Here is a 16,765-nt window from a genome sequence, read left to right as displayed (position 1 = left end):
ATATATATATACATATAACTATTGCCCCAATAGTGACACTTATCTTGCATAAAATTGAACAGTGTTTCAATTCAATATTGTTAAAATAGTGGATTATATTGTTTTTGTGCTTTATATCTTACCACTACAGTAATTTATCTGTATTAAAATGCGATAATCTACTGTCGGCGAACTAAAATATTGCATTCCAATCGCGTCAATGGCGTGGGAATACCTTGACTACACTGACGTTATGTTTTCACTGATATCATAATATTAAACAAACATCTTAAAATTACTATAAAATATTTACAAAAGAAATATTAACAATCTTAAGTATAAATACTATGAAATGGATATTTTCACAATAAATACTCTATAAAACAATGCATTTGCCAATACTAAAAGAAGTCGGAAGAGTTTATCATAGCTTATTCTATAATTTAGCCACACTAAAATCTGATGTTAAATTCCTGTTTGAAAACTTTGGTCATACATGTTACAGATTGGTCATATATTTCTTTTTGAATGCTTTAAACCATTTCAGAATATAAACATATCCAATAGGATACTTAATACCAATTGACTATAAATAGATTAAATTTTTAGGATAACTTTGTTAACATCTAACGTGTTTAAAGAATGCCATTCAAAAAGGAGTTGTCAAGAGAATTCAATAATTCCTGTGCGGTGAGATTGCTGGCGTCCGTGGAAGGCATGTTATCAAGGAAGTCCAGGTTGAATTCGGCTGTTTGTCCCGTAAAGGAAGACGTGTTATGGAGGGAAGGGAATGAGTGTTGACCATTCTGGGTCTGCATGGGTCCATTTTGTGACATCATGGAGTTCTGTTGTTGCATGGGGCTGTTTTGCGCGTGCATTGGTCCAGCTTGCCCCTGCATAGGTCCATTTTGCATGGGACTACCCTGATGCGCACTACCCATACCGGCGATGCCACCCTGCTGCATCGACATGTTCTGAGATTGACTCATATTAATATTTGGCATCTATAAAATAATAATATATATATGAGTATACCAAACTTAATATCATACCTAATTTAACATCGAATATATCAACATTATCAAAAGTTTGCAATCTTATATTACATTTAATATATAAATAGAACATATTTTTTAATTTTTATCTTGAACTACGAATACAGATACAGTTAACAATGTTTTAAATATAATTCAATTTAAATATTTAATCTACCTATAGACTACTTATATATTTAGAGCTACTTTCACACGTAGTCATATACAATAAAGAAAAGGGAATCTCACCTGTCCTTGAACATTCATCATTTGGTTCTGTTGCATAATTAAATGTGACATTGGAGACTGCTGCTGGCTGGAGGTCCTGTAAATAAAATATGTGTTGATTTTAGGTCTAAGACTTTGAGTAAATACTTTGATATGTAATCGTACATACTCGCGAAACTGTAAGTTAAAACAAAAAATAACGTAAATGAATATAAAAAAGTAATGGCTAACTTTTCTATCTACGTCAACGACGTCTAAAGTCAACAGTTAATTGCCAATGTCTCACCTCTGTTGTTGATGTTGCATCAATTGTTGTTGTTGTAAACGAACTTGCTGTAACTGTATTTGCTGTTGTTGGGTCATACCACCACCCATGGCTCCCATACCAAAACCTGTATTAAACAAATATCAATATTACATATTCCGTTATAATTATTATATACATTTTCGTACTTGGTAACATACTCAGAATGACACATTATTTTGGTGTGATTTTTTATCGGTTTCAGTACTTCCTGTATTGATTTTAGATTATTGAGTTCGGCCAATATATCTTTCTAATATATGTATGTATATTGTGATAATAACCTATAGAGCAAACATTTTTGTAGGAGTTTTAGTGATTTCCAGTTATTATATGTGATTCTTTTAAATGTTTTTCTAACAACAAAACAGTTGTAAACAGTAACACAGGCACGAACTTGCGTTTGCTGTTTACTAGACTACTGACTATTGCGTTTTCAGTTCTATAGAAAGATATACTGATATTATTACAGTCTTCCTAACATGGTAGACATAATACGACTTATTTTGTTATACCTTGATGATGGTGAGGAAATTGCTGCCTAGCCGCGGCTTGCTGTTGCATGAGGACGTGTCGCCACTCGGGTGAGTACTGGCGCGAGTGCGGTGGGAAGGGTCGCGGCGCGGCCGCCGCCCGACGAGGGCCCACGCCGCCCACGCCGACCCCCCCGCCGACCCCCACGCCGACCCCCACGCCGACCCCCACACCGCCCACCGCGCCCCCCGCCGCGCCGCCCACGAACCGCGCCTTGTACTCCGGCGGCGGTGGTCGCATCTGCTGCTGCTGCGCTCGCAGCATTTGCTGTTGCTGTTGTTGTAGCATCTTCGCTTGTTGTTCACGAGAGAGACCCGCCGCTGCGACACCTAGAATTCATATCGTCAGGATTAAATAAAACTGGTCTTGTAATGATACTATATGGAACTGACGAGTTTGACTTGTATAATGTTCTGCAATGGCCATCTATAGACAGCCCTAATATAATTCATGTGTTGTCGTGTTATATATATATATATATATATATCCATATAGATAATCCCATTAGTATCGATTATATTTAACATTCAATCCACAACACCCTATAAAAACTGTACAGCAACATAATAGAACTCTACTCCCACTCTTTTTATACCACGATGGTAGCAAACAAGCGTAAGGCCCATCTGAGAGTAAACGGTTACCGTAACCTGTGGACGCGCTACGTGCGCATTGCTGACCCTTAAGAAACCTTAAACAACCCTTCTTGAAAAGCACCAACTATAGTCACACGAGAAAATCTCGGTAGGTAGTTAATTCCACAATCTACGTCTAAGCGGGAGTAAGCTCTGAAACCGCACTACCCGAGACCATTTAAGTTGTGGCTTATGAGGATGTATTTGCTGGCAGGCAGAAGCTAACAATAACATCAGAGACCAAATATTATGTCTGTTGATTTACCAAGTGGCGGTGGAGGACCAGGGCCGGGCGTGTTGGTCTGCTGTGCGGTCCCTGCCGCTCGATTGCGCATTCCTTGAGAAAAATTGATACTCTGCGACTGTGACATGGAGTATGATTCACATCCGCTACCTATGGAATACAAAATAAAAATTACTCGTAATTATTATATACCTACATTTATACAACTTTCATTATCTTTCTCAAACGACTTCAAGAAGAAAGAGGATCTTAGTTTGACTGAAATTTTAAACAAGTTCTATAACCAACCAACTGCTACTATATTATACACATATAATAACGTTATCATGACTTCTAAAGGGATTTTGCTTGTTTATTCATAGCCGTGAGGTTTTCCCATGTTGGTCACATAGCTACTAATTTATTGCGTTGGAAATTTGTTTTTTGTTAACAAAATAATATCCTTGTTTTGCTATATGTACGTATACTTGAGAAGTTTTTTTTCATTTAAGTAATATGTCAATGTAGAGAAGAATCCTAAATCCAGCCAAAGTATGTAATTGTATGAAAGTACACTGACAAAGAAATCCTACACGGATTCATTTGACACAGGTCGAAATATAAAATAAAAATGTCTTTCCCACAAATGGCGCAATCACTAAAAGATTAAAACTTGTTTTCATATTTCGACTGAGAAATGTCATAGGTACATATTTAATGGAGAAAGTTGTGCAGTTTTACGGAGAATACTGCTTTACTTCCGCCTGTTTTATTAATCCTTACCATTAATTACACTATACCTATAAGTAGGTAATTGATGTAAAGATATTATTACATGACCCATTTATAGTATTTAGGCTAATTAAGTAAGTATATATTTAATATTTTTTATACGAATAATAGTTATTCAAATAAACTGATAATAAGCACTTTTAGAATAGTGATATTGTTTTTATTTTACCACTTATTCGGAACACAACCTCATCACAGAAAGAATAAGTCTGCATGTTGCTCTTTTAAATAAATGCTATTCAGCATTACATTTTTAATCCTGTGCCAATACAATTGGTAAAATTGAAATTTGAAAATGTTACATACATACTTAGAATTGTCGAAGATAATAATATATTCGTTTATTTTTCTGAAATTTGGAGTATTCTTGATTGGCTGGATGCAATCTCTTTTATTAATGATAACAATGTAAATTTTATTGAAACAACAATGTTATATTAGAATATAATATATATATATAAATACAATATACATAAAGCGAGGTATATATTATGAGTGATTTAATTTGTTTTCATCCGTGTTTATTTGGTCCGTGATAAGATTTACTTATCGGTTAGCTCAGCGGTGTGTCTTCTCAACACCCGCAATAAATAACAACACATATATAATCCAAGTTTAGAGAAACTTTCACTAATATCCGCATGTGAAAACTCGTATTTAACGAATTATATTTTAAAATTGTATGTATAATTTTATAAACACTGTCAATGATGTAATAATGAAAATGGCAAACAAGTCGATGTGCAACTTGATAAAAATTGATGATGGTTTATTTTACCACCTACCTAAATACATCATACTCTCTGTCTTATGGAATATTATTATGGGGTAAAGCGGCAGATATTAAAAATATATTCATATTACAAAAACGATTACTTGAATGACGAGTGTGCAGGGCAATAATTGTTCATGCACTGAATTTTCATTTAATGTTAGACATAGACACCTATATAAATATCCATTGTAAATAAACTGGCTTAAAAAAAAGTAATTCAATTGAGTTTCTTGCCAGTTCTTCTCAATTGGATCTATATACCGAACTGGACGGTAGGGAAAAAATTAAAATTAGTATGTAAAAATTTGACGTTAAGCGGCTATAATGTCCTACATGAATAAATAATTTTTGAATTTGAATTTGAATACATTTTGGGTACACAATATTGCTTCCCTAGAGTTGTCTGTCTGTCTTTATACTAATAGCATTTATAAATGACTTTTGTGAAGTTGTGATTTAACAAATTGCCTCACATATCAATAATAGCGTAGGTATAGCTTTGTAAGAAAACAAAAAGACGATCTATCTGATGAACAGTGATTATTGCCTATGATGTCTACAGTATTGTAGACACACCTCAAACACTGGCATTATCCCTTCGGTGGTTCAATGTTCGGTTGTTCATTTTATAACATATACACCTACCATACTAATAAACCGTATACACTTCGAAAAAGAATAACGCAAGGAAGACGAGTGAGATATAGGTATCTATATCTCATTCGTCTTCCTTGCGTTATAATACATACGAGTTAGAATAATCGCCTATTCCTATATTTTAGATTGTTGTACGTCTTGTTATGCGCGTGTGCGCTATACCCTGAGGTTACCTTGATACCCAACCTTGCGTTCCTTGTTGAAAACAGGTATACTTGCCTTCATCATCTCAACTTCTCACCCGCAAAGGGAAGAGATGGGGGCGAACCTCTCTGTTACGGCTTTATCTTCGAAGGATCTTTACCTTCGGGTCATTGAAGTTCACATTTTGATGGTTGGTTCTTGAATTATTTAAAGCACTAAAAAGTATGTTAGGAATAGAACTAAATAATGTTAACCTTGATGATGTTGCGGCGAGGGCGTCCCCTGGTGCTGGAAACTTGCGTACATGCCCTGCTGCGCCGCCACCGACACGTGCCCGCCGCCGCCCCCCGCGCCGCTCACTTGCATGTGCTGTGCTGCCGACACCTGATCAACACATATACACATTAAATCTATAGGTACATAAAAACAACACAGGCTATAAATCTCACGCAGGTAAAACTCCAGGCACAGCTAGTTATCTATGTCTGGTAATAATACTATGTACGTTTTGCATTTAAACATTACAATTTTTTACACAACCTGATGACCAACTTAATAATATGAAGGGAAAGGGTTAGTAATGGTGATTGTGATTACAAACCTTATTACTTAAAATGTAATGTACATTATTATAACAATTAGTAATTTTGAAGTTCATGACGTTATAAGTATAGGTTATCTCCGAAGCCACCAGTACTTGAAATTTTCTTTCAATATTTGTACGGTACATTATTCCAGATTGATCTACTCTATATACCTTTTATGAATTTGTGCAACCAGTACAAATTTCAGATTGGTCGCTATTTCATAGCAATATTGTTTTCGCCTGCCTTTTTGTTACCATTTCAGTTTACATCTCAAAAAATGCAGACAAACTGTACGCAAAACTACTAACTGTAGTAATTTACAATACCATAGGCATATTAAAATTTCAATACTTGATGATTTCATTCAGTTCAAAAGTACGAGTAGAATGTCACAGAATACCTAATATGTTAACAAACGTGCATAAAACGTTCATTATTTCATTAAAGACTCACAAATACTTGTCAGACGAAAAACCTGTTTCGCAGATCCAGTAATTAAAACATGCCTACTTAATTTGAATACTTTTGTGTTCTCGTGTAGCATGACGAGTGTCGAAAATAACAATGCCTGAATATATACAAATATGAGTAAAATTGCGATTGGTTTACAGCCACTTTCGTTTTTTATTAGGAAACTGCCAAACTGGTATTATACACAATTTACGTACGTACTATTAGGTGGTATTATTCTGTGGTATTACAGATTATTACCTCTAATATTACAAAGTGGTATAAGTAGAAATTAACTGACGAATAATCACTGAAATTGCAAAACTAAAATAGAATAAGCAGATTCGTTTTTACCAAAGAATGAGAAATGAAAATTGTTATATTTCGTTAAAGTTTTTTAATATAAAAGGCCGTATTACAGAAAATGTACAATATCAAAAGATTTAATTGTACTACAGTAGGGACGTTCCGCCAGGATATTCATTAGGTACGATATCGGGTAACATCCCGTCAGTTAGAACATTACGATATTTTTGTTACCTTTTCACAAGCAGTCCATGAAATAGAACAACAGTATTTTTATTAAAATTTTCTGATCTTAGTCCTAAAATAACCGAACACAACTCTAGTAAACTAAATTATGTAATTATCGACTAAGAAGTCATACAGATGTGATTATTTTAGTATCGGATCATATTTTATAAGATGATAAACTTGGGATCTCCTGAATATATAAATTTCTGATCATCTGGATAAAAATGTATTGTGATTAATTTGAAATCTCTATTAAGCTATTACAGTTTCCTGTATATGCAACAGACCTTGACGATATCAATATCAATTATGAATGAACGAAGTAATCCACAAAAGATTTCTTTATTGTTTGTTAATCAAATATTTTACTCAAAAAGTTGCTTAGATAAGTTAGTTACTATGTAACTATGTAATCAACATCAGAACTATCCCAGTCGGCATACCATACGAACAATTTTGATGAATCATATCGCCGGTGACAGCTGCCAGTTGCCATAGATGTGAGCGCCCGTAACTCCCGGCGAGCTAAACCTGTTCCAAGCAGCGCACCGCCTCCCGTCCGGTGCACCCGCGATTTTTGTTGTTCTCTGTCAATACGGGTGTAATATGCGTGCCGAAGCCGCTAAGCTGCATTGTAAAGCCAGACGGACTAACGGGACCAGTGTTATCTGGTCGCACATCAGATACTCAAACGACCCAAGGATGTTATACTATTTTAATATAGATTCTAAGCAACTTATGAATGAAACTATGACCAAAATATTGATTCCTATAAAGCTTAAACAAATACGAACATTTAGAAATTGACGAATGTTATTTATTCATAAGGAATGATTTCGTATCCACAGGAGATTTAACGACGTTGTTATGGATAAAAGCTGTACTTGGCTAACACATCATTTACGAGATTGTATGTCAATGATCTCACTACAACGGGACATAGATATATCTAAACGTATCTATGTTGTTAGGAAGACTATATACGAAAATAATCTTACATTGTTGAAACAACATAAAAATAACATATATATATATACATGTAACTTCATTTCATATTATTCATATAATATCTAGAATATTTATTAGAGTAAATTGTCCAAAAACGCTCGTAGTTGCAGCATACCAATGGCTATCTCATTTAACGCATGAAAGAGAAGTTACGTTGCGGCATGGTTACCATACGTAATAAGGTACACATAGACAAGACAATATAGACGGGAAACGACCGTGGGCACGCGCCAGCTATTCATTGATTCAGAATGTCTACAAAAGTAAGAAGTCGTATAAGAACTATATTCTATAACTAAGTAAGAAATCAAAGGTTCCATTTACAATCTGTGGATCAAAAGCGTGGCACTTAAGAACCTCGACGTTGGTTCGTCCCTTGAAAACAGATAAAAATAGCGCTTCCCACGTACTGACGTCATAAACGCCCACTTTGCATTTCAAGTGCTAGTGTCAAAGGTAAATTGTATTAGAAATAAAACTTGATACATTTCTCGTGATAGGAAATTACTTTGGATTTATTTAGCTACTTTTTTAAGCAGAAAAAATCTGTATTTTTAATTAAACGTTAATAAAAGCTTCAATGGTAGTAACATTAAGCCTAATCAGAATTATAAAATAAAGCACTTTGGGTAACAATTTGTATAGATAATCGCAACATCATGTATAGCGACATAGTGATTTTCATAAAGGTTAATGTAATGTAAAGATCAATAAGTTTAAAATATATCTATTCAAATCGCATTCAAAGTAGCGAAAGTATTGTAACAATAATTAGACGAGCATAAATGCTGCTCCTAAAGTTGGTAAAGCGAAGAAATATATTCATTATATTCATTCGTAATATATTGACGAACTCATTCCAATTTAAATAAAATATGTGTTGTTACTGAAACAAATGTTTTATTTTTTTCGTATAAAATAATAATTGTGGTCCACACTATGATTTATATGAAGCTAACAGCTAAGTACAAACAATATTATATTATAATATTACACCGTAGTTCATATAGAGCGGTACGGGTAGAGTTCAATCCTAATGACTTTCTACAACGAACCTACTTTATTATATTGTCAACGTTACTTTTCTTCCACAAGTATAATTGGATGGATTTTGCATAAAACGAGTAATACTCACAAATCTTTAATAAGTTTTTAGCTTTAGTTTTCATAAAAAATGAGCATATTATAAGTTATAGGTTTTTTAAGTTATTTAGACGTGTTGTCCTCTCTATTTGATACGAGGGACGACATTTCTCCACACTGATATTTCTGGAGAATTTGTTAATATCACTTAATGAGAGCAGCATGGGCAAAGGAATACAGGAAAGTATGGGTATGTATGGAACAATAGACTTTTTAATTACTAGAATATCGAGGCAACTCAAGCGGGCTACGAGTCGTCGGCGTCGGGTGGGTGAGTGGGACACGTGGTCCTGATACAGGAAGTAATCTGCCCGGGAGCTAACATACTTTTTACTCGATACTACATACTCCTAATGTCATCGGCCGTTTCACCCTGCCGTCAACTACTCGCTACACCGAGATTAGAATCCGGTGTGGAATGATTTATTCTCATTTTGAAAATAGTACATACTGGTAGAGGTTTACATTTTAAGTTAAAACAAATTGAGTTTATTTTAATTTTGATTGCATTTATTCATAGATTTCATTATTTACTGCCATCCGTCCCTACGCTCTATTTTTACAATGGGCAATAAGTGTCAAAATTAATCGAAACCCATATAAACCCATATAGAATTAACACAATTTCTTTTAGTGGACTATAGTCCTTTAGCAATGTTAATGAGACTTGTTTTTCTATAATTCTTTGTATTTTGACTTGTTCATAAATATGACTAATTGCTTTTGCAATAGCATATGTTGGTGGTCACGTTATTCTCCCGAGTTTATTTATTTAAAAATTAATGTGTATTATTGTAAACACGTATATAGTATATAGTAATTTGAAAAGAAACGAGCTGAGTTTTTGTCAATTCTTCTCATCTCGAAATCTTTCCGGACTGACGGTAGATTTGACATATCATAAGAGTCAGTAATAGACCTACATGAATAAAGATATCTTAAATTTTGATTTCGTATAAAATAAAATCTAAATTTTTAAATAATTTATACCCAAAGTGTTAGGGCTGGCGTAATCGAGTTGTATTTTACCTATAACTTACATATGAAGATCTGTTCAGGCGCTTGAAACTATTAACTAATTTTCCAGTTGATGAACAGATTCAAGCAAAATTTTATATTGGGATTTTTCAATAGTAATAATAGTCTTCAGAATATTTTCAACAGCGAATTCAGAACATTTGTTCTTGAAAGCACAATCAAAATCGCTCGATATTGTAACTTACATTTTTACAGCCTTATCAACTTTGTTTAAAAGTACACAAACACGTCATTGGATATGCCCTTGTTAGGCATTAGTTTAGCTTTAATATATTCACACATATGGTATCGACATGTGGCCCCGCAAATCGGAGAGTACTCACGTGTTTAAATACAGTATACTCAATGACGTATGCCGGGAATAGGGGGGACGGGGAGCAGCCCCAAGCAACACAATAAATAAATACAACAATTTGATCAGCAAAGCACTGAGAAAATCGTGTCCCTCAAATTATCTTTTATTTCAGTTGTGCTCTTAAATACGTTCCATCACCTTGGAGAGAAAAGAGACAATAAAATGAGACTCTAAATCAATGGATCTTTGCAATCAACGATCACCCTTATAGGGGTAATGAGATCAAGGGAGGTTTTGGGTGAAGAAATATATTATTCCAAAACACAAGAGTACGAAAAGACGTGTCATACAGCTTAATTTCAGTACTACTGCATGAGTAGCATCGCGCCTAAGGGGATACACCAGTGAGCGAAATATACAAAACTAATTTTAGAACAATTTTCAATATGAAACAAAATATTGAAATTTCTATTATACGTTGTAATGAACAGTTAAGATTAATATTATAAGTCAACGTTACATTGTAAAGTCCATAAAGTATACCTACCTGTTTTTTTTTTAACCAAAAAAATAAGGGCATCCTGGAAGGTTGCTGTTATTATTGAATTGTAAACTAATTTTAATTCGTTGCCACATCTGATTTACTAGATCTTGATATCAATCAATACGATAGGTTTGAGATACTAGATACTGTGGACGATCACCTATACAATGGTCCGACCAAGTCTAAGCGTAAGGCGGTTTAAAGAATATATGTTACACTATATCGGCCTTATTACAAAAAGATAAACCTGGTTTAGCACTAGTAATAAACCATTCACCAATGTATTCCTTATTACAAAATGAAGTTTATCTCTAAATCGTGATTCGTCTATGGTCTAAAGTTAGACCTGCGATGCCCCTAGTTTAACAGTGGTCTAAATGCAAAAATACAAACTCCATTTTAAAAATTCTATTGTAAGTTGTAGTTTTTGGAAAAATATTTTAACTAAATTAAAAATATATTAACTAAAAATATTTAAAGCAAATTTTACGACAATAAAAATATATAAAAGACGTTATTTGTTATTTTTTCACTCATTTGACTTTGAAATAGTCACCATTCGAACGATCCAATAAAAATATCTCGCCGTTCCTTTCCTCTGTATAGGACTCCTACTTGTAATTTAAAACTGATTTTCAAATAAATATTATATATTAATGAAATAGTTATAATGAAGACCTAGATAAATAGAAATAAATTTATTTTTAGTTTATACATTTTTCTTTGAACTAATATTATTTTTGATCTTTTCAGTTTTCTGGTAAAATGGAACGTAATTGTACGGTGACAGACATGAGTGACTGATTTCTGTATGGAATACATAATGAACGATTTAACTGTAGTACTAAGTAGTCCTCTATTAGATCTGGATTCGTAATAATGTTAGGTTTATTCCAAGTATTAACATTAGGAATGGTTTAAACCACGACCATTTAGACCACGTTTCGTCCGAGTTTTAACAGATTTTTTGTAATAATACCGATTGAGTTTACAAGAATGGCAGTCAGTAAAGACAAATGGCGAGCTGTGTTACGGCGAACGATATCAGCCTCTTATCCCACAACATAACGACTACGACCGTTCTGTCAAGAACGTATTAAATCAATCAAAAGAAATCTATGAATATACAACCGAAATGACAAACTTTGAATTTTATACACTATGGCATCGCTTTATGAAGTGGGATCTACTAAGATTTATTTTCCAGAAAATGAAAACAGATGGTTTTGGTTAAAATTACATTGTATTGGTATAGATCTACACAATTAATTATCTGTAGAAAATAGTATAATACTATGAATCTATTTAATTGCTTGTAACCTATGCTACGGGTAATAAAATACTCATTAGATTCGGCCTGTCGTTTCATTTGTGCATATCTCTTTAAAAAGGCCTTGAGCCGGTCGCTCATTATCTCGACTTGTTATGCTGATTATATTAGTTCATTCTTTGTATGTATTAGCCTGTAGACACTCGTACATAATAAATCATCGGAATCATGTACCTATCTGCAATATGCATCGCAGTATGTGCATTATATTAGTGGTAATTTATATCATTAGATAGGATTGCTTACTATCACATACTATTAAAATATATACAAGAATTTTATCGAGGGCCGTACTCGGTGTCTCTGCCTTTTCGGAATTCTAGAGAAAGACAGCAGACAGTCGTATCGCATTCACCTCGAAACCCTTCATGATAGACCCTCGGTGGGCGGCAGCGCGCGCACACAGCCCCGGTCGATACTACAGCAGACTCCCATGTTTTTTTTTATGTCCTTTCGCGTCACGAATTACCCAATAAAGAAGAATTCCAATTACTAAACGCAATTTATCGAGTAATTTTTATAGCGAGGCAAGAAATTGATGATTACTTAGATTGTTATTTTCCATAATTAAATCTTATATAAGTAATTCACACTTTATTCACCTTGACTTTCTTATAATACGTAGTTTGTTTTCTAAGAAGGAATAGAAATAGTTGTAGAGGCTTAAGTAATTGATATTAATATAAAAATACAGAGTTAGAAATGGATAAGGACATAATAAACTAGTTTTTATTTCAGTTAGTTCAGTTATTGCGGTTTCGTGAACAAAGTCGTGGGTTAAAACTAGAGAATTATTAAATATAAAAGACTAAGAAGTTACTTAGCAGAAAATTAGATGCACCAAGCGAGAAATTATAAATGTTTCGAAGGGACGTATTATGTAAAGAGTTAAATACAAATATTAGGACTCATTTTTTTTGCTACTACTATAAGAAGTACAAAATTGGTTCAAACATTCCGTCAACTCAGTATCTGTAGTACCATATTGTCTGTGTTTAATTAATTTTTGATGGTGAATATATAGTGAGTATTTTTATACTAAGTACATACCTGGAGATTATGGTGTGGTTGCGATAAATGTAACTGCTGCTGCTGCGACATGTGTAAGTGGTCGATGGGCGGCGGCGCTGGTCGTGGGCGATAGCCACCGTATCCTCGATAACGGGCCCAGTCACCACCTGCTGCTTGCTGATGCTGCTCAGCCATATGTTTGAGTGTTTGCGCGGCGGGCGACATTTCACCACCGCCATACGGCCGCGGCGCTGGCTCTCCTTCTGATGGTTCCAAGCCGATACCAACACCATTTAGCTTGCTGCCATCGAGATCGAAATCCTTCATAAACTCTGAATACCCCGATATATCCGTAATGAGATCTTCAAAGGTATCGTCACCATCTTCTTCGCCGATGAGATCAGCTAAGACGGGGAAGGCAGACGCGGCATCACGTTCTAGGGCGGCCGCGCATTCGTCGAGTCCAACGAATTCATCATCTGCTACTTCAGATTTGCATTCAGCCTTGCATTCACGCTCGCAGTCCAGAGGTGTAGGCGCTCTGGGAGGAGGCTGCTGCGGTGGTGGTGAATTGGAAGTTTTCACTGCGTTCGCTAACGCTTTCACCGTAACATTGGTAGAGATTTGTTGCGGGTGCGAGTCCGCTGCGGAAGTCGTAAACTCTAATTGTTGCACTATTTCTACAGAGAATTTAGTGAGTGCCTCGCCTGCTCCACCCCCTCCCCCGACGCACTGCAATTTCGCTGGTGGCTCGTAATCACCGCATCCAAACTTTTGTTGCTGTAACAAAAATATACAGTTATATTTACAATTCCCATTTAGGAGTGCCTACTAATGATAAACTAGTTAAGTATACATAAATAATACTCATTGATAACTAATTAATAAAAAAATATTATAATATTGATGTTAAAAAAAACACTTGAAGAAGATAGATATTTTAATAATAACTACACCCTATACGCTAATAGATCTACTATCTATTTGAAAAGTCAAAATTTCTACAAGGAAAATATAAATATTTAGTTGAAATCAAAATTTACACATCCAGTAATATTTAGTTAATAATGTCAAAATTTATTACAAATTGTATTAGGTATGTACGACATACGAACAGAGTCGCAACATAAGGGTTAAAACTTTTGGTAATAGCCAATTACATTATAGTTGAGTTTCTGAAATGATTATGTAGTTGAATTTGTAATGGGTTTTGTACACTGGCTTCTTATGCTTTACAGTAGCAGTATGCTTTCGTCAGAAGCGGTCCCTAAATATACTCTAGTATTACTTTCTAGCATCAAGCGATTTTCGACATCATGGGGATGCGATATCACATTGCACCTGTACATAAGTATGTTAGAGATCGTAGTATATATGTAGATATATTGTACTATCAATAATACAGCCATTGGTTGCATGGTGTAATATGTTATGGATCAGGTATTACATAACGTATTTCCACCAAAGTTACGTATAATTTTAATTAAAATTATTTAGTAGACATAAGACACTTTCAAACGAATACTATCTAGGAAAACTCGTAATTCAATAATTGTTTTCATGTATGTTACTCGTTACGAATACAAAACTAAATGTTTCGTGACACCGCGGCACACAATAAAGAAAACAAAGAAAAAAAGAAACATATATGAGGATTTTTGTTTTGGCAATTGATTCATATTATTATACTCCCATGTTCATCATAGTGTAGGTACAATTGAAACCAAATTATAGTAGTCAGATACTCGTATTTATAGAACAATATATCTATATGTATTGTTGTTATTATTGCAGAGGAATGTAAGAAGTATAATTTTATTAACTCGCTGTACCGTAATTCGAAGCCTGTAAATGAGAGTAGCGATGCTATTTTTCGGTACTGAGGCGGATGTTACGTCACTTTTTGCCGGAAGTACACCTGCATTTTGTTAGTTCAACTTTCCTCCACCAGGTGGTGTTAGTTTACTTGTGTTGTGCAAAGTCCCAATTTAGGTCATTGGCGGTTTATTTTTCGTGCTGAGCGGACCGTTCTTATGTACGCTGAGGCCACGTAAGAATAAAAATTGTTGCATCACTGTATTTTTTAAAATTATTTTTTCAAGATAACGGTGTTACCGTTCGATGTTACTTACCTTCAATATATATTTTAATAACAATAATTCATTCATTAATTTAAAGTTTATTGCAAGGGTTTTTATTTTCAACAATTATTTTTTTTCAAAACTAGATTATATTTTAGTATGAGTGATACAAGTAGTGATAGTAGTTCTTCAAATTCGTCCGGAAGTATCCAGAATGTACCTGCAGCAGAACCTGCCGAAAATGGTGAAGGTTCTCAACGGAAACGACATGGCACTCCGCAGAAGAAGAAAGACAACAAACGACGTAGAAAATCAAAGGAGCTGCGCAGGCTCAGTAACGAGGTTAGTTATTTAAAACAATACTTGTCTCATAACCAATTTAATTCGGCCCCACATATTGCACCATTTGGTAACTATACGACACAACCTCTGTACGAAGATGATAGCATTAGCTTAAATCACAGTGGTGAATTGTTTTCCGAAGGCGAAAATGTTTCAACCTTGGATAACTCTGTCAGTCTATCAACAACAAACTTCAACTTACCAATTAATACTGTTTTGAAAGAACCCACCATTACCAAGTCAACGGACGAACACATCAATTTATTGAATTCGTTGCAACATTTTAACAGTTCTCAATGGTGTGACGTGAGGTTTTCTGAAGTACAAAAGAATTATACATCGTCCCCAGGCTTCATTGATCTGGAATGTAATGACGAAATAAAATCTTACGATAAATATCCTAATCTATGTACAATAGAAAAAAGTTTCGCCGCTATTACCCAAGCGTTACTTAAACAGAGAGAGGCCGCGCAGGCCGGTTTTGAGTCTTTACTCTCATGGGCATCTAGTTCTAATGACCTATCACCATCAACGATTAGACAGAAATTAAACGAAATATTTAGTGAGGGTACTTTTAACAAAATATCTAGTGACCTTCTCCAATTATCTTGTGGTCATCGAGCAGATATAATTGAGCAAAGGCGAGATAGTATACTACGATCCGTGAAAGATAAGTATGTACGTGCTAAATTACGAAAGATCCCTCCGACACATGAGTTCCTTTTTAATAAAGAATCTTTTTCATCTTATATTGAAAAATCTGGTGGTGTCGGTAAAATTTTTTGGCCAGTTCGTAATTCAAACCAGAGAGCCAACTGGTCCACTACGCAAGCAGGACCATCAAATATGAAAGCGCCCGCGCAGGGCCTTCAAGATTTGACATTCAAAGGACATCCTAACAGAACATTCAATAATAGTTTTAATTCTTTCATGCCACACATGCATTCCTCTGCTTACGTACCCTATCATATACCTACATTTCCTACGCAGGGAAGTAGCTTTATACAAAACTATAATGACAGAAAACGGTTCGCGCAGAACCATGATAAAACAAACAGACCTGACTCGCACAAAAGATACAGATCCCGACCGGACGA

General features: G+C 34.7%; 1 protein-coding gene across 1 annotated transcript in view; it reads right to left on the bottom strand.

Moving 5' to 3' along the window:
• Position 1: 1 nt before the first annotated feature.
• The window catches only part of LOC131853388 (neurogenic protein mastermind-like), a 39,371-nt gene continuing 22,607 nt past the window's right edge, over positions 2–16,765 (bottom strand). The window contains exons 3-9 of the mRNA XM_059204255.1: positions 13,285–14,025; positions 5,560–5,689; positions 2,980–3,108; positions 2,061–2,408; positions 1,528–1,633; positions 1,263–1,338; positions 2–983 (exon numbers count right to left, since the gene is read on the bottom strand). Of these exons, the coding sequence (XP_059060238.1) occupies positions 615–983; positions 1,263–1,338; positions 1,528–1,633; positions 2,061–2,408; positions 2,980–3,108; positions 5,560–5,689; positions 13,285–14,025 (1,899 nt within the window). The 3' untranslated portion in view covers positions 2–614. The remainder of the gene's footprint in view (positions 984–1,262; positions 1,339–1,527; positions 1,634–2,060; positions 2,409–2,979; positions 3,109–5,559; positions 5,690–13,284; positions 14,026–16,765) is intronic.

Source organism: Achroia grisella, unplaced genomic scaffold (genome assembly GCF_030625045.1).
Source record: "Achroia grisella isolate CSIRO2021 unplaced genomic scaffold, CSIRO_AGI_Agris_v1 utg900, whole genome shotgun sequence".
NCBI classification, from domain to species: Eukaryota; Metazoa; Arthropoda; class Insecta; order Lepidoptera; family Pyralidae; genus Achroia; species Achroia grisella.
This window is presented reverse-complemented; position numbering and strand designations above follow the sequence as displayed.